The following is a 19,230-nucleotide window of genomic DNA, read 5'->3' on the forward strand; positions in this document are numbered from 1 at the left end:
CTAGAACTCCCTCCCTAACGGTATTGTGGGTCTACCTACAGTACGTGGACTACAGCTGTTCAAGAAGGCTGCTCGCTACCACTTTTTCAAGGGCAACTTGGGACAGGAAATAAACGCTGGCCAGCCAGGAACATCCATGTACCATGAGTAATTTAAAAAAATAGATCAATCCACTTCTTGTTGTTAACCAAATCTCCCTTTGAACACTCTCTTCACCCAGAGAGTGGTGAATCTATGGAATCTTTTGGCAATGCAAGAGGTTGAGGCCAAAACTTTGAATGTTTTCAAGGAGGTGGATAAAATTCTTGGGGCTAAAGTGTTAAAATAGTGTGGGGAAATTGAGCGAACAGAGTTGGATGAGCAGTCATGATCATATTGAATGGCGGAGAGACTTGAAGGGCTGAATGGCCTACTCTTATTCCTATTTTCTATGTTTCTACAACTCTTCACCTCCATCTTACTTGCAAACTGCATTTCAATGACTGCTGGAACCAGCATCTGTATAAAGAGTACTTACAGTGAGCGTCAGGACATGCAGCAATCCTTGTTTCTTTAAAACAGTTCTTCTCCCATTTCAGTCCGCTATCAAAAATACAGAACAAATAAAAAGACACTGTCTTTACACCTGGTACAGGGGGTAACATATTAGCATAGATAGAAGGTTGACTAGCTGGCAAATAACAGGGAGCATGCATAACTGGCATAAATGCAAATCTTTGTCTGATTGGCAGGATGGGATGAATGGAGTTCAGCAGGAGTCTGTGCTAGGCCGCCACATTTTACAATTTAAATCAATGACTTAGATGAGGGGAGTGAAGGCATGGCAGCTAAACTTGCAGACAACACTAAGTGAAACAGAGATAACACAGTGTGGAGCTGGAGGAACACAGCTAGTCAGGCAGCATCAGAGGAGCAGGAAAGTTGATGTTTTGGGTTGGGACCCTTCTTCAGAAATGGGGGAAGGGGGAAAGGAGCTCCGAAATAAATAGAGGAGGTGTGGGGCTGGGGAAAGTAGTTGCATTGGTGATAGGTGAGTGCAGGTAGGCAGTAGTGGGGATTTGTCAATGGGAAGGGTGGGGCAGATAGGTGGGAGAGAAGATGGACAGGTTGTGTCAGGCCAAGGAGGTGGGGATGAGAGGGACGGTTGGTCATGGGATGATGGTGGGGAGATTTTGAAACTGGTAAACTCCACTTTGAGACCATTGGGTTATAGGGTCCCAAGGCGAAATATGAGGTGCTGCTCCTCCAGTTTGCAGGTGGTGTCATTGTGACACTGCAGGAGGCCCAGGATGGACATGTCGCCCAGGGAGTGGGAGGGGGGAGTTGAAATGGTTAGCGACCGGAAGGTGTTGTCATTTGTCGCATTCAGAACGCAGGTACTCTACAAAGCGGTCTGGGCGACATGTCCATCCTGGGCCCCCTCCAGTGTAACAATGACACCACCCGGAAACTGGAACAGCAACACCTCATATTCCGCCTTGCGAGCCTACAACCCAATGGTCTCAAAGTGGAGTTTACCAGTTTCAAAATCTCCCCACTCCCTGGCCTCATCCCATGACCAACCCTCCCTCTCAACTCCGCCTTCTCTCCCACCTATCCGCCCCACCCACCTCACTGACCAAACCCCACCACTCCCTACCTGCTCTCACCTATCACCATCCCACCTACCTTCCCCAGCCCCACCCCGCCTCTCTCTATTTATTTCGGAGCTGCCTTTCCCCTCCCCCATTTCTGAAGAAAGGTCCCGACCCGAAACATCAACTTTCCTGCTCCTCTGATGCTGCCTGGCCTGCTGTGTTCCTCCAGCTCCACACTGTGTTATCTGATTCCAGCATCAATTCTTGTTATCTCTGACTAAGTGAAACAGTATGTTATGAAAAGGCCTGGATAGGTTAAGTGGGCAAAAAAAAATCTGGCATATGGAGTGTAATGTGGGAAAAGTAAGGTTGTTTGCTTTGGCAGGAAGAATGAAAAAGCAGAGTATTATTTAAATGGAGGAAGACTACAGAATTCAAAGGTGCTGAGGAATTCAGGTGCTCTCGTGAGACAGGATGCAGGCCTGCTGTAGTGTTCCAGCAAACCTCAGTGCAAGCTCAAAGAACAGCAACAGAACAGGTCTGGCAGCATCTGTGAAGATAAAACCAGAGTTAACGTTTCGGGTCCGGTGACCCTTCCTCGGAACTGCCAGACCTGCTGAGCTTTTCCAGCAACTTGTGTTTTTGTTCCTGATTTACAGCATCCACAGTTCTTTCAGTTCTCAAAGAACAGCATCTCTCTTTCTGCGAGGGGACACTGCAGCCTTCAGGACTCAACATCAAGTTCAATAGCTTTAGGTCTGCAGAGCTTTTCCAGCAACTTTGTTTTTTTTCAATAGCTTTAGAACCTGATCACACCCCCACACCTAGTCCTGTTATGACATGCACAGCTTACCAATTCTCACCCATTCTCAGCTCTCATTATCACATATTCAACTTCTCTTCTGCCCTGGTTCATTACCGACAATTCCCTTTAAGCCTATCCCTTTCATTTCACACTCTCTGGGCTCCGTCTCCACCTATCTGCTTACCTCCTCCTCCTCCATCAGCACAAATACCACCTTTTCTAGATGCTAACTGTTTTGGACTCAAGACAGTCACTGGACTCAAAACATTAACTCTGCTTTCTCCCTACAGATGCTGCCAGACCTGTTAAGTTTCTCAAACACTGTGTGCAGTTTTGGTCTCTTTATTTAAAAGATCAATAAATGCATTGGTTACAGTTCATTTTATTAGATTGTCAGATTGATACCTGGAACAAGTAGGTTGTCTATATGGGGAAGAGTTGGACAGACTGGGCTGTTTGCAGGGGAAATTAGAGGTGACTTAATGAAAATGCAGAAGTTCCTGAAAGGTCTTGAAAAGGTGGACGTGGAAATGATTGTTCCCTCCTGTGGGTGAGTCCAGAACCAGGAAGCACTGTGTAAAATTTAAGGGCTGACCTTTCAAAGCAGAGATGAGGAGAATTCTTTTCCCTCTTGGAACTCTGCCTCAGAAGGGGCTGGAGGCTGGAGGCATTAAATAATTTTAAGATGGACAGTTTTTTTTGAAGAGAGAAAAACAGTTAATGCTTTGAGTCCCCCTCAAAACTGAAGAGAGGAAATCCTGAAGAGTCCTACCGGACTAGAAACATTAACTCTGTTTCTCTCCCCACAGATGCTGCCAGACCTGCTGAGTTTCTCCAGAAATTTCTGGGTTTCGTTCAGAATTCCTGCATCACAGTATTTTGAGTGAATAGATTCTTGTTGGTCAGGGCATTAAGGGGTAGACGGAATATGAAAGTCAAAAAATAATCAGATCTTATTGAAGTGTGGGGCAGGTTCGAGGGGCAGAATGGCTCCTTCAGTTTCCAAGATCCCCTCCATCCCTCCCTCTTCCCGTTCCCCGCTCCTCTTTCCAAGTCTCTCTATATATCCTGTCTGTTTCCTTCACTCTCCCGTTATCTCTTTCCCTCTCTTCTTTCTCCCCTTTCTCCCACCTCTTCTTCTCTCTCTTTTTAACTCCTCTTTCACCCCTCCTCAATCTTTCTTTCTCTTTCACTCTCTCTCCCTCTCCCTTTATCCCTCCCTCTGTCTCTTACCACCCCCCACCCTACTCCATTCCCCCGTGCTCCTCCTCCCACTCCCCCCTCCTGCTCTCGGGTCGGATCGTTCTCTCGTTCGGAAGCTGTAGCAGCTCAGGTCCCGGGGCTCCGTCACCATGGGCAATGTATCGGGCGGAATGAGATGTATGAAGTATCTGCTGTTCACGTTCAATCTCTTCTTCTGGGTGAGTGACCGGGGAGAGGGGGAAGGAGAAATAGACAGAAAGAGGAACCGAGAGGGAGAGAGAGACACAGAAGTAGGAGAGTTAGAGCGATGCAGCACCGAGAGCAGTTTTTCGGCCCTTCGCCTCCGTGCCGTCTCTTTGAGAGGGAGAGCCCGCCCATTCTGTTCGCCCACAGCCAGCTCAGTGTTTCCTGCAGTCCCCGCTTTGAGAGTTCCGACTGAGTCCGATCAAACGGTGCACTCACTACACCACTCACTGACTATATTACGTCTCTCTCATGTTTCCGGGGCAGTTTGCAAAGCGTTTACTTTGACTCCGTTTCCTCTGGTTAAGATATAGCTCTTTGGCAGAATACGAAATCCAGAGCAGTTTGAGCTGATGTACTGTGTTTGGACTTCTCTCTCTAATCTCGACTCTCAGCCCCAGCACCTTCACCAAACTGTACCCTCTCCTCCCTACTCTCAGTTCAGTAAATTCCCTCCACCACCTTAACCAGGGATGTACTGCTGAGCCTGTATAAGACTCTGGTCAGACTGCATTTGGAATATTGGGAGCAGTTTTGGACCTCCTATCTAAGGAAAGATGTGCTGGCGTTGGGTGGGGGAAGTGGGGGTCCAAAGAAGGTTTACAAGAATGATCCTGGGAATGAAGGGCTTGTCATATGAGGAAGTTTGAGGACTCTGGGTCTGTACTTGGAGTTTAGAAAGATGATGAGGAATCTCATTGAAACTTACAGAACATTGAGAGACCTGCATAGACTGGACGTGGAGAAGATGTTTCCACCAGTAGGAAGGCTAGGACAACCCTTTAGAACTGATATGAGGAAGAATTTGTTCAACCAGAGGGTGATGAATCTGTGGAACTCATTGCTGCAGAAGGCTGTGGAGACAACGTCATTGAGTGTGTTTAAGACAGAAGTTCTTGATTGGTAAGGGGATCAAGGGTTATGGGGAGAAGGCAGGAATATGAGGGTTCAGAAACATTTCAAATGTCACAGCAGATTTGATGGGCCAAATGGCCTAGTTTCTACTCCTGTATCTTATGGTCATAAGCTTCTTCCTACATTTGCTGTAGAAATGGACAAACACTGAGCTGCAACCTAACCAGCGTTTAATAGGTCTTTTAAAAAAACTGATTTTCCTTCTCAGCTGGTCCTACTGCCTTCAATGGTTTGTGAAGATCCACTTGCTGATCTTCCTGGTCCCACACTTCCTTTCATACCTTACCATTTTCTGATTCTTCATATCAGAAGGTGTGGCTTCACACCTTTCCATTAAATTGAATGCATCACGTGTCTGTCTATTTCACCAACTTAACAAGCACTTTCGGAAAGACGAAAAGGCTGAGTATTTCCAACATTCTTTTGAATGGGTTCGACTGAGGCATTCAAGAGGGTATTGAATGATTATAAGAATAGAAATAATGTGCATGGAGGAAAAAGCAGGAGATGGCAGGAGATAGTGATGCTCATTTGAAGAGCTGGTATCGACTTGATGGACTGAATACCTGTTGCTGTGCTGGCATACTTTAGTGATTCTGTTTCCAGGTCCGATTTTCAGTAGCCATAGAATTTCAGACCTGCTGAAGTCTGTAGCTATGCTTCTGACTGTTTCATACACTACTGCACATTGAATGTCTGGAAAACAGCCTTTCACCAGTGTACCCTGCTTTCTATCTCAAGTCTATTAATAACATAACTGTTAAGTGGGATTTTGTCACTTGGAAGCCTGTATCCCCTGATGAAAACCATTTCCTTCATTATTCATGTCTTTTCTGAGCACTCCTTATGTATTCTTATTACTGCATTTAGTTTGAGGAGAGTCTGGCTTATATTTGCTGGAGTTAAAAAGAATGTGATGGGGTCTCACTTAAATGTATACAATTCTGACAGGGCTGGACAGTTAGGATGCAGGGATAGCAAGAACTGCAGATGTTGGAGTCAGAGATAACACAGTGTGTAGCTGGAGGAGCACAGCAGGCCAGGCAGCATCAGAGGAGCAGGAAAGTTGACATTTTGGGTTTGGGACCCTTCTTCAGAATTGATTTCTGAAGAAGGGTCCCGACCCGAAAAGTCAACTTTCCTGCTCCTCTGATGCTGCCTGCCCTGCTGTGCTCCTTCAGCTACACACTGTGTTATCTGGGATGCAGGGATGATGTTTCCCCTGGCCAGGCAGATCCAGACAAGTGATCATAGTTTCAGGATACAGGGCAGGCCATTTTGGACTGAGAATCTCAGGATCATACAGTACAGAAGAGGCCCTTAGACCCATCGGGTCTCTACTGCCAAAACTGTGCTAAATCTACAGTAGTCCCATTTTCCAGCATCAGGTCCATTGTCCTGAATGTTATGAATCTTCAACTGCTTATCCAAGTATTTTTTAAAGATTGTTTCAGAGATAGCCTTCCTGCTCCTCTGATGCTGCTTGGCCAGCTGTGTTCATCTAGCTCTACACCTTGTTATCTCATTTTTTAAAGGTTGTAAGGTTTCCCAACTCAGTTAGCCTGTGTCCACCCACCCCAGGCAGTGCATTCTAGATGTTTATCACCCTCTGGGTGTAAAAGATTTTCCTCAAATCTCCTCTAAACCTGCCTTTCACCTTGAGGAGAAATTTTTTTCATGTGGAGGGTGGTGAACCTGTGAAACCCACTACCCCAGAAGGCTTTGGAGGCCAAGTCACTGAATATATTTAAGAAAGAGATAGATTTCTAAAAGCTAAAGGTGTCAAGGGGTATGGGGAGAGTGTTGGAGTATGTTGTTGAAATAGAGTGTCAGCTATGATCGCAGGGCTGAATGACCTACTGCTATTTTCTATGTTTCAATTTTTATCATTTTACTTCCAATAATTTTCTTTTATGCACCCTCTCTTATGGCAATGAAAACATACTCGTTTATTTTCTATATTCCTTTTCAATACCCTGAACAGCTTCACCTTCTCCCCGAAGCCGCATTCTTGCCAATTCCACCAGTGCCTCTGTTGGTTTCCATGTGACAACTCCCGAACCCTTAGCTAACTGAGCAAAATATCATGTATAACCACCTCTTTGACTTTAGATATGTGACTTTTTTTTCAAATAGAATTGTTCAAATAAAAAGTGTTACTAGAGTGCTAATGACAAATTCTTCCACAATTATGATTTCTCTCACATTTTCAAAAGTTTGCTGTAATTTCAACAAAAACAATCTGATATTTTCTTTATCTCTAGTGAATTCAAAATGCTGGACTGGGTTTCATCTTTGCTGTTCTAACCTTTAATTGGTAAGCTACAGGAACGAGCTGATAGGTTTTAAGTACCACAGTTCCCTCTGTTTTATAATCTGAAGAATGTTCTTCTGAAAGACTGGAATAAACATGCATCACTTTAATAGTCAGGGTACTTAGTAGCACAAGAGTCTTGGAGTGCTTTGGTTGCTAAAAGATTTTAGCAACTTTCTCAAACAGAGGAAAGTATCTTTAGGAACAGAAGGAAGATTTTTATTAAATCTGACTTCCAAATGGGACTTCCCTCCTCATCTGAAGTACTCGACTCACTTTCTTGTCATAACCTAAATTTTCTGTTTTCTATCTCATGATTTCTCATTTGTCTCTCCCCTTAAAGTTAAGGTCAAACATTTGCTTCCCCTTCTATCTCAAACTTTGTGTTTATCTCAAGTTCTGTAACTGAATTCTGATCAACTCAGGCTGTGTTTCACCTATCTTAGATTCTTCCTCTTCCTGTCTGGGATGCTATACTTTCACCTCAATTATGTCTGCTTTTTTATCCCTGTTTTTAACTCCAACTTTTCTGCTAATGCTATTAACCTGATCTGGTCATTGTTTTCAAATCACTCAGGGATAGACGTGTCTTCCCAGAAAATTTGTAGGAACTGACAAAGCCATTTTGATTTTCAATATGTACAGTTCACCATGAAAATTTTAACTGGGCCAAACTGTAACAAGTCCCAACATTCATATTGATCCATAGATTACAAATCCCGCATGAACCCCTAAATTATGTTATGATCCCAGATCAGTCCACCAAATTTATTATTATGATTCCAAGAGACCACAGATCAGCAAATTATGTTATGATCTCGTTAACTTTATTTGTAAAGATACGATCGGGTCATATTCCGTATAAAGTCACATGATTCCATGGTTCTGAACAAACAATAATGTTTGATCATAAAAATTACAGCAGTAACACAATCTTCAATATAAGTACAACTCATTTCAGTCAGCCAGAATGAATTAATATGTGATATACATGGGTTATAGATGATGTTCAAACACCTCATAGCATACATTGAGCTATCAAATGTGATCAAGAGAGACTCTATGGATTTCTGAATAGCATGCCCTAGATGTTAACAACACCACGGTTCACTAAATCTCATTAAACTTCACAAGAGATTATAATTCTTCACTTTTGCCGATTTGGCCTTGAAACTGTCTCTCAAGAGCTGCTCCATATGGACTGCCTCAAAGACTGCTCCTATTCTGTTCAATCACCCTCCTATCTTCGGTCTACACTCCCATGGAATCCAGCCACTGTATTCCAATACTTATTTACAGGCACAACTCCAGCTTTTCACTGACAGCTAGTTTCACTAAATTGAAGGGGCAGCAAGGTAGCTCAGTGGTTAGCATTACTGCCTCACAGTGCTAGGGACCTGGGTTTGATTCCACCCTCAGGCAACTGCCTGTGTGGAGTTTGCACTTTCTCCCCATGTCTGTGTGGGTTTTCTCTGGGTGCTCTGGATTGGTATTACTAAATTGCCCATAGTGTTGAGGGATGTGTAGATTAGGTGGGTGGGCTGCTCTGAGGGTCAGTGTGGGCTGAAGGACCTGTTTCCACTCTGTTGGGATCCTATATAATAATAATACATGTTCCTGTTTTTGAGTTCCACCTAAATAAAACCGACAGATGCGAACACTGTCCATGAAGGACAGGACAACACTAATTAAGAAAAAGCTTATGAAAACAAGGCAGGGAGAAACTTCCTTGTGCTTTTCTTTATTAACCTACTTTTCAACTCAACTTGTTCAGAGATATTATCACACCTCTGGAGCTGCTGGGACTTGATCCCAGACCTCATGGGGCTAGGGCAGGGACACTACCACTGTGCCACAAGAGGACCAACTTTCTTAAAGATTCCAACTCATAGTTGTCAATTAATTCCTAGAGCAGCCCCCTGAGTTCTGACAGCACAGAGCCATCCTACTGCTCTTGGATTCTTAATAAGTCTCCTACATAGAAACTGTGAGATTCAGCTCCTTTCATAGCGGTACAACCAACTGCTGCACTCCTAAATTGGAGCGACAATATCCTTCCCCTACTGCCTGACCTTCAGTTTGTGTCTGTCATTCTTGCACTTCTGAGTAGTGACTCCCTCCCCTGCACAGTCCTGAATGAACTATTGAAAACCTTACAATATGTCACAGTCCTACCACTGGGCAGAATTGACCGTTTCTACCTAACAACGTTTAGAACCGATAGTACTCTGAATGTTACACTCTTTGAGAAAATGGCTTCCTTAGTACGTATGGATAGAAAGAAAATGGATTTCATTGTAATACACAACATTAAATATACTCAACATGTTGACCTTCTGCACTGCTTCCTTAAGAAGTTGTGAGTTAGTCAAACATGATTGGAGTAAACAAACCACAATGTTTTTAATTTATTAATACACCATTCATCCAGTGTCAATTATTTTCATTTCTGCTCCGAAGAATTTTGTCAGAACTGTCCCTCACCCTGGACTATCTGTCCCTCACCCCGGTCTATCTGTCCCTCACCCCAGTCTATCTGTCCCTCACCCCGGTCTCCCTGCACCTCACCCTGGCCTATTTGTCCCTCACCCCGGTCTATCTGTCTCTCACCCTGGTCTATCTGTTCCTCACCCTGGACTATCTGTCCCTCACCCCGGTCTCCCTGCACCTCACCCTGGCCTATCTGTCCCTCACCCCGGCCTATCTGTCCCTCACCACGGTCTGTCTGTCCCTCACCTCGGTCTATCTGTCCCTCACCTCGGTCTATCTGCACCACACCCTGGTCTATGCATTCCTCATCCTGGGTACCTGGCCTGTCTGACCCACACCTGGCTGACCTACTGCTTGCTGATCTGTTGCTGAATTTATTCTTTTCCTTTCTCTTTGAAGAGGACAGAGATGTTTATTATCTCCCAACTTCTCTGAACATGCCCCATTTTGAAGGGCACTGAGATAAATTGCACAAAAATGCCACATTTTCCAACCTCACTTCCCTTAGAATCTCATCTGAACTGTGCTACATTTCTATGAACTCATTACACTTTACTTTTGTTCATGTGGTGTGAGAGTCTGGTGAGTTGCTACACTGTATGTCGTAGTTGGTACTTGCTGCTGCGATTGTGAGTTGGTGGTGAATGTTGGAGATGGTGGATGTGATGTCAATAAAGTGACTGCTTTGTCCAGTGTGGTGTTGAGCTTCTTGAGTGTTGTTGGAGCTGCACTCATCCAGGCAAATGGAGAGTATTCCATCACAGTCCTGACTTGTGACTTGTGGACAGGGTTTGTGGGTCAGGAGGTGAGTTACTTGCTGCAGTATTCCTAGCCTCTGACTCACTGTTGTAGCCACTGTATTTGTCTTGCTGGTCCAGTTCAATTGCTAATCAATGGTAATCCCCAGGATGTTGGTAGTGGGAGTACAGTAATGGTTCTTTTGTTTAGTGTCAATGGGAAGTGGTTGGACTTTCTCTTGAGGTGGTACTTATCACTTATGTACAAACCTAAATATTGATCAGATTTTGCAGGTTGAGATTCCTTAATTACATGAGGAGTTGTGAATAGTACTGATGACTGCAATTATTAGGGAACATCATCACTTATGGCTTGACTCCCATTGACTCCAGTTTTATGAGAGCTCTTTGATGTCACATTTGGTCAAATACAGCCTTGATGTCAAGATCAGTCACTCTCACCGTCCCTCTGGAGTTATGTCCAAGCTTGAACCAAACTGTGGTGAGGCTGGGAGCTGAGTGGCCCGAGCAGAACCCAAACTGCATGTCAGTCAGCAGGTCATTGCTGATCAACCTCTGCATGAGCGTAGTCCTGTTTGTAGTTTCACCAGGTTGGAACTTGTTTTAAGTGTGTCTGGTGTTACTGCTGGCTTGGTCTCCTACACTCCTGACTAAACCAGAGGTGGATGGCAATGGTAGAGAGAGGGATATGTTGAGCAATGAAGTTACAGATTCAGGGAGAATACAAGTCTGTTGCTGCTGGCTTTCAATACCTTATGGATGACTAGTCTCCAGTTGCTAGATCTGTTCGAAGTCCATCCCATGATAATGTTACAGAGTACAATGGTGTTTAACATGGAGGAGCAGTGTGTAGTGATTTGAACTATTTTTATCTGATCCTATATATTTACCAAAGCCTCCTTTATTGTGATGTTGGCAACATTCTGTTCTTTAGTAAAAACAGATGCAAAATATTCAATTCTTACCTCAGTTATGGGTGTCTGCTTCCACAAAAACATTTCCTTTTTGTCCCCAGTTGACCTCACCCTTTCCTTGTCAGCCCTTTAACTGACTCGGTCTTTATAAAAGATTATTGAGTTGCTTTTACCCTACACAAACCAATTCTCAGTAACTCTGTTCCTATATTATCTTTACCTGTTTTATATTTTTTTGTGGCTGGTTCTCTACTGCATTACAAATTGAACGTGTCAGAGTCAGAGAGTCATAGAGCTGTACAGCATGGAAACAGACCCTTTGGTCCAACTCATCCATGCCGACCAGATATCTTATATAAATCTAGTCCCATTTGCCAACATTTGGCCCATATCCCTCTAAACCCTTCCTATTCATGTACTCATCCAGATGCTTTTTAAATGTTGTAATTGTACCAACCTCTACCACTTCCTCTGGCAGCTCATTCCATACATGCACCACCCTCTGGTGTGAAAAAGTTGCCTGGTAGATCCCTTATAAATCTTTCCCTTCTCACCCTAAACACGTGCCCTCTAGTTTTGGACTCCCCGCACCCTGGGGAAAAGGCCTTGTCTATTTACCCTCTGCATACCCCTCATGATTTTATAGACCTTTATAAGGTCACCCCCCAGCTTCCAATGCTCCAGAGAAAATAGCACCAGTCAATTCAGCCTCCTCCTATAACTCAAACCCTCCGACCCTGGCAACATCCTTGTAAATCTTTTCCGAACCCTTTCAAGTTTCACAACATCCTTCCTATAGCAGGTGTCATTAGTTACTTTTTTTTGTTTCATTTGGGAGCTCTCATTTTGGGTACGCCAATCTACTTTTACGCTGGTATTTCAGGGACTGGTTTAGGAAAATGGAGATCTCCCGTTATGACTACTCTGTAGTCCTTGTATCTTTCTGCAATTTGCTGTGAGTTTTCATCTCTAAGTCCTGTCCGCTGTTTGGCAGATATCCATTAGCATTATAGATACTCGACTATTCCTTATTTGCACCAAGTTGATACTACATCATTCTGCGCTCAGACTGTGTTGTATATTCATTCAGTATTGCCACTCCCCCTTCCTTTCCCCTTCTCAGTTGTTCTTAAGTATATTGGGTTCAGGAATTTTCAATCCAATCCCATGTAGCACTAAGCTACTCAATGACAGGCTTGAAGGAAGTCTCAAAAAATTCACCAGAAGTCTCCAAAGATTGACACTAGTTTTAAAAGCTTTGAATTGTTTAAAATTCATTACAAATCTGACTACTAAACGCTAGTGTAATTAACAAATACTTCTGTATCATTTTACAAACCTTTTGCACCCACATAAAATATTCTCAGATCCTCTGTCTGAAAACACTTAATTTTTGTGATGAATTCTCAGTTGTGTGAATAAAATACCATTGTTCCCACTTCTAAACGCATGAGGCATTATGAAAATCTAATTTGTAATTTCTTTTAATTAGAATACAAACTTTGAGTTTTAGAAATTAATTTGAATTTACAATTAAAATGAAAGATTTTGCTGTCAGGTAAATCTAAGTGCCTGGTTATTAATCAGATAAGCCCAATGTAAAGGCAAATCAACATGTCAATTGAAGTAACTTGTGTTTATTTTAGAATGTCAGAATTGATAGTGGAGAAATTTGGTGGGCTGACTCAAAGTTAACAACAAACTGCTTCATGCCAGACTGAAGCAATGGTGTGCAGAGACCACAGTTAACTTCTCCAAAGGCCAGGGGCAGTTTGGTCATCTAACTCACCCATTACAGAGTCAGTTTCAGTTCAAAAGGAATTCATTGTACAAAGTAACAGTCCTGATGGTGCATTCACTTCTCTACAGATCAACTGAAGGAATGCCACAGCCCCCCAGAATTTACTTTATCTCTCCTCAGTGTTCTAATTATCCTCCATAATAGTCAATGGGGTCCTTCCATTAGCTTTTTTTGGCAGCACAATCCTTCATCTTTCCTTTACTAACCTCAAGACTATGGATCCCTTAGTTCCTTGTTTGTGTTGTCATAAGAGACTCAACTGCCTTTCACAGCCTTCAAGCGAACCCAGCTGCAAGGCTTTATGAGGATTCTTGTAGATTTTTTTCAAATAGCTGTTGGCTTTAGCAAATCTTCCAGCTGTCTTTCTTTCATGAAATCCAAATGGGGAGCCCTCAGCACATTCTAAATGGTGATGATAAAGTTAGTATTTTCTCTGCTTGAGGTGCAGGCCTAAATGACGATCCATTCCTGCTGTGAGTGAGTTTGGATTGGAGCAACTGCCTCAGGATTCTGGTGACACCTCACACTGAGCACCTTGATGCTGAGCATATTGGACTGGGACAGGACCTTGCTGTTTGATTGGGACAGGACCCTGCTGTTTGATTGGGACAGGACAACACACTAATATTGCCCTGGGGCAGGACACTGGTGTTGCCCTGGGGCGGGACGCTGGTGTTGGCCTGGAGCAGGGCGCTGATGTTGGCCTGGGCAGGACGCTGGTGTTGGTCTGGGGCAGGATGCTGGTGTTAGTCTGGGGCAGGATGCTGGTATTGCCCTGGGCAGGATGCTGGTGTTAGTCTGGGGCAGGACACTGGTGTTGCCCTGGGCAGGATGCTGGTGTTGGTCTGGGGCAGGACGCTGGTGTTGCCCTGGGCAGGCTGCTGGTGTTGGTCTGAGCAGGAAGCTCCAGATGGACTGAGGACAGACACTGCTGGTGGTTTGGCACAGGAAGCTTCTGTTGGTCTGTAATCATGAACAGAAAGTAAGGCACAGTATAATAGGATTGAGAGAGGAACAGACATTGGATCATAAGAACAGGAGTAAGCCATTCAGCCCATGGAGCCTGCTCTACCATGCAATTAGATCATGCTGAATATCTACCTGATTGCAGCTCTTCCATGCTGTACCCATATCCAGATAGGAGAACTGAGAGAGAGATTAATACTTTTTCTCTGATGAGCTATGGAAAGTACTGCCATGTCATGACTGTATCCTGTACCTATAAATCAAGCTACATTCACCTCTGAAGTGGGAAGTTCTGAAACCCTTCCCCTGGAGCAGTGATGTTGGGTTTTTATGAGGGAGTGATGATGTAAGGTATTTGTACTAGGGCCAGGGTTGCACAAGGCAAGGAGCCCATGGTGAGACGTCTGTGAATTGGAGGTGTGGGTGGAAGGAGGTGTATGATGGGATAATGTACAGCTTATAATCGCGAACGTATTGTGTCAGATTCTCATGATTACCTGAATGGCGCTCGAAGCTCGAATCTCATGTGTTGAGAATGTGAAATCGAGCAGCATTACTTTGAGGACTAAACTGAGTTAGACCCCGAACACACAACAACCCAGATATGGTCAAGAAATTCCCTCCCTCTGCGGGAAGGTGTGGAGTGGAAATAATAACCTTCTTGTTTGTGCTGGAACCAGAGAGTAAAATTGGCCGGATTCTTGTAAAAACAGGAATGGGTTCAGTAATGTTATTTAGGAAATCTGCATCTTTCATTGGCTCTGTGATGTGTTCTCTGTGCTGTCGAATAAACTCTTCCATCCTGATGCCCCATCACCGCACTGTCTGTAATGTTACAGACTGGAGACAGAGACAGATTCAGTTCTTTCATGTTCATCTTCTTCTGTCTGTAAGCAAGGGTATTTTTAAATTTTTCTCGTCCTTTCCCTTTTTGAAATAGGCTGTGGCCTCTGTTTGTGAAGTTCAGATTTTAAATGTTACGCAACAGGGTTACATTAAAATTATGGTCTATTTATGTATTCAATGCCGGGATGGTTGTTGCAACAAACACTCAGGCACACACATAGACACTCATCTGCACACAGACACACGCTTACTCACTCACTCATATATACACAGACACACTTACTCATACACACACAGACTAATACACGCAGACATAGACACACACACATTTACATGCTCACTCATATATATACACACACGCAGTCTCATATACACATAGACACACACAGACACACACACATAGACTGGACTTTGCTGCTAGATTGGGGCAGGACACTGGTGTTTACACACACAGACGCACACGCGCACACACTATCTCTCTCTCTCAAACTCTGTCACACTCAAACTCACTCCATATACACAGACATTGATACATACACACAGACACTTGTACACACACACTCTCAAATGCGCACATGCACGCACACACACACTAGTACACATTCACACTCAAACATACACACACTTAACCACTCACAAACATCATACACACACACTCTCAGACACACACACACAACACACACATACTGACATATGTGCAGACACACACACACTCTCACTCTCACACACTCTCAAACTTTCACTCACACATACACACACACACTCACATGAAGACTTTCAGACATATACACATGCAGATGCACACACATATACATACACTCATACACACAAACCATACACAAACACACACACACATACTTATGATCATACATACATACGTCTACACTCCTACATGCAAACATAAACATACGCATTCACAAATACATATACACAAACATGTGTGCACATACACACGCATACACACACACCTGCATATACACACATACTCGCTTACACACACATGCATATACAAACACTCACATATACAGACACACACGCATACACACATACACTAACACACAAACACACACATACACATATACACACACACGTATACACAGAGTCAGGCTGAGCTGCATCTGGAGTCTGGTTGTGGTGCCTCAAGTTCAATTCTCAGCAAGCTGTGTTGTTAGCAGAAGACTGTCTGAGGCAAGGGTTCAGAAATGTATAACTAAAGCTTCTTCAAAGACGAGAGGAGTTTTGCTCATATAAACTACCCAGTAAGATTCCCCTAAACTATTATTGAACTCCTCCCTCTAGAAACCAACCCATCTTCAAATGCCCTCCCCCTGGGATACTCACCAATCATTGAATTCCCTTGACCTCTGGTGCCGTAACCCATTATTGATCCTGCCCCCTCAAGACCCTAACCCATCACTGAACCCCTCCTTCTGCGTTGATAACCTGATATTAAATGCCATCCTTGGGATTCTAACCTATTTTTAAAATTCATTCATGGGATGTGCGTGTCACTAGCTGCCCATCCCTAGTTGCCCTTGAGAAGATGGTGGTGAGCTGCCTTTTTGAACCACTGCAGTCTATCTGCTGTAGGTAGACCCACAATGCTATTAGGGAGGGAATTCCAGGATTTTGATCCATCGACAATGGAGGTACGATGATATATTTCGACTTCAGAATTGTAAGTGGCTCAGTGGTGAAATAGCAGGTGGGTGGTGTTCCCATGTGTTTGCTGCCATTGTCCTTCTAGATGGAAGTGGCTGTGGGTTTGGAAGATGCTGTCTAAAGTAAATTACTGCAGTGTATCTTGCAGATGGTACACACTGCAGCTACAGGGTTAATTGAAGGCCCTGCTGTTAAAAACTCAAACACTTCCTTTGAAGACTGTCAATTCAGGATTCTAACTCTCCTATCACTCTCGTTAGTGCACCCTGACCCCAAGCTCCCTCATGTTTCCATTGAACCTATGCTGTCAGAAGTCTAACTATTAATTCTCTCATTCCTTGGGTCACTCATGCCATCAAGCTAACATTCTAGCCTTCCCTCAAAAATCCGACATCTGCCTGACCAAGCCTCCTTCCAATCAGGCTCCACTTCTTGCTGCCAGGGTTGGGGACAGCAGGCAAGACTGTTGGTAACAGAAACCGTGTTGGGCCTACAGAGCTCCACACAGCTACTGTGTCAATATGGGCCTGCCTCTCCCAATAATCGCACTCACCATCTTCTTCCTCCTCCCCATCCCCCATTTCCCCCCCCTTAACCCCGTCCACCTCCATCCCACCCCTCCACAACCCAGTCCATATTGTGGAGCCTTTCTTCCTCAGTCAGACAAGAAAGCTTACTGAGTGGTGGAGTGCTGGGAGTGGGGAGAGGCCAGGCCGTACCGTTTGCAAGTGTGTCCTTTGCACAGAAGCTCTAAGCCCTGTCTGTGGGGATGCTGTTTACTCCCACATCCTGGTGATGTGCCTAATTTTAAATGGCCAGTGCCACAGAATGTGTTTGCCAGATGTTCTAAATTTGCGAGGCTAGATTTAGCTTGTTTGCTACATGCCTGAGCAAACCTCGAGCCTCCACCTTGTCTTCATTACCCTGTGCGGCTTGTCGCTGCTCCTCCAGGAGGTTTCCATTTGTGCTGTTACTGTGAGTTGGCTTCAGTACATGGTTAACCCCCTGGAGTGCATCAGCATGTTGTTCCACCTGCAGCCCCTTATCTTGCTGCTCGTGTTGCAGTCCCAATAGTGGCTTCTTTCCAGTTGTCTTTGTTATCCTCGAGTTGACTTTGAAAGAGAGCTGTGGATACTGGGTCTGTGTAGCTACTAACAGTCAGTGAGATTGAAACTGGTTTAGTTTAATTTTGAGTAACAGACTGAAGGAGTTGTAGGCTGAGACTAGCACTACCCACATTTCCACAGCTGACGACACTTGTCCATTACCTCATGCTTTGTGGCTTAGCTCAAGGAAGTGAGTGTCTCAGACTGTACACACACCTCAGGCTCCAGTGCACCAATCATTGATCTCCCATTTAACCTCAACTTTCCTTATGCTCGCTATCCATTTAACCCTAAACTCTCTCGGTCTCTTTATCCTTTTTTGAAACTCATTCATGGAATGAGTATATTGCTGGCTGGGACAATATTTTTGACCCTAACCCATTACTGAACGTTTCCTTCTGGGTCCATAAACTGCCATTAAATGCCATCCTTGGGAATCTAACCTATTTTTAAAATTCATTCATGGGATGTGAGTGTCACTAGCTGCCCTTGAGAAGGTGGTGGTGAGTTGTTTTCTTGAATCGCTGCAGTTCATGTGCTATAGGTTAACCCACAATGCCCTTAGGATTTTGACCCAGTGACACAGAAGGAGCAACAATATATTTACAAGTGAGGATTGTGAGTGGCTTGGAGGGGAACTTGCAGGGAACTTGTGGTGGTGTTGTCATGTATCTGCTGCCCTTGTCCTTCAGATGGTAATGGTTTGGGTTTGGATGATCTTGTGGACAGAGCCTTGCTGATTATCTGCAGTGCATCTGAGAGATGGTACACACTGCTGCTACTGAGTATCGCTGGTGGAGGGAGTGGATGTTTTAGGTAGTGGTTGGAATATCCGTACATCTGCTGTTCTTGCCCTTCCAGGTCAGGATCAGTGTTGGCTCCAGGATCCCAAGTGGAGTCACAAGCTGAGGCTTTGGTGTTGTGAGCTCGAAGACAACAATGGATGTACAACAGCTGCCCTGTGCTCTACCAAACCTCACTGAGGGAGCGTAACAGTTTTACAATAGGGTTACAGAGGGAAGAGGTTTGGGAAGCACTGTTCTAGATGGTGGAGGTCACTGAGTCTTGGTGAATTACTGCAGCAAAGCTTGTACATGGTACATTCTGCTGAGTGTGGGGCTCTGTACCAATATTTTTCAAATCAACTTGTTGTTCAGGCATGTTATTATGCACCTCTGGAGCTGGTGGGTCTTGAACCAGGACTTCTGGCCCAGAGGTAGAGACACTGCTACCGCACTACAAGAGACCTTGGGCTGTGTATCAAAGGCAGTCCCTTTTACAGGAGCCAGCTGGATGGTTAATTGTTCTTGACATTCACTCAGCAGTCACTGGTGGCTTCACTTAGTTGCTTGAGTGTGGCAGCAGCTGCACTCTTATTAATGTGGGTTTGTAGGTCGGATGTAGCATGCAGGCTGAAGGAAAGCCCCTATCTCCAATACCCCTTTTAGGTGGCGGATGTCATAGAGGAAATGAATTGGCTCTCTGATACTGTATACGCCCTCTGCAGCTGACCACTTGTCTTGTGAAACTTCTGCTATTAGATGTGGAAAACTGGGAGAGTAGAGGCTGACCATGTAAAAATCCATTTTGACCATGATCATTCCAATGCAGGTGTTTCTTGTCTGCGTAC

At 44.3% G+C, this 19,230-nt stretch overlaps 1 protein-coding gene across 1 annotated transcript in view; it reads left to right on the forward strand.

Moving 5' to 3' along the window:
- The first annotated feature begins 3,629 nt into the window (after positions 1-3,629).
- LOC109934098 (CD9 antigen-like) overlaps positions 3,630-19,230 on the forward strand; it is a 71,156-nt gene continuing 55,555 nt past the window's right edge. The window contains exon 1 of the mRNA XM_020532920.2: positions 3,630-3,803. Within this exon, the coding sequence (XP_020388509.1) occupies positions 3,735-3,803 (69 nt within the window). The 5' untranslated portion in view covers positions 3,630-3,734. The remainder of the gene's footprint in view (positions 3,804-19,230) is intronic.

The sequence above is a fragment of the Rhincodon typus genome, chromosome 25 (assembly GCF_021869965.1).
Source record: "Rhincodon typus isolate 14 chromosome 25, sRhiTyp1.1, whole genome shotgun sequence".
Lineage (NCBI taxonomy): Eukaryota > Metazoa > Chordata > Chondrichthyes > Orectolobiformes > Rhincodontidae > Rhincodon > Rhincodon typus.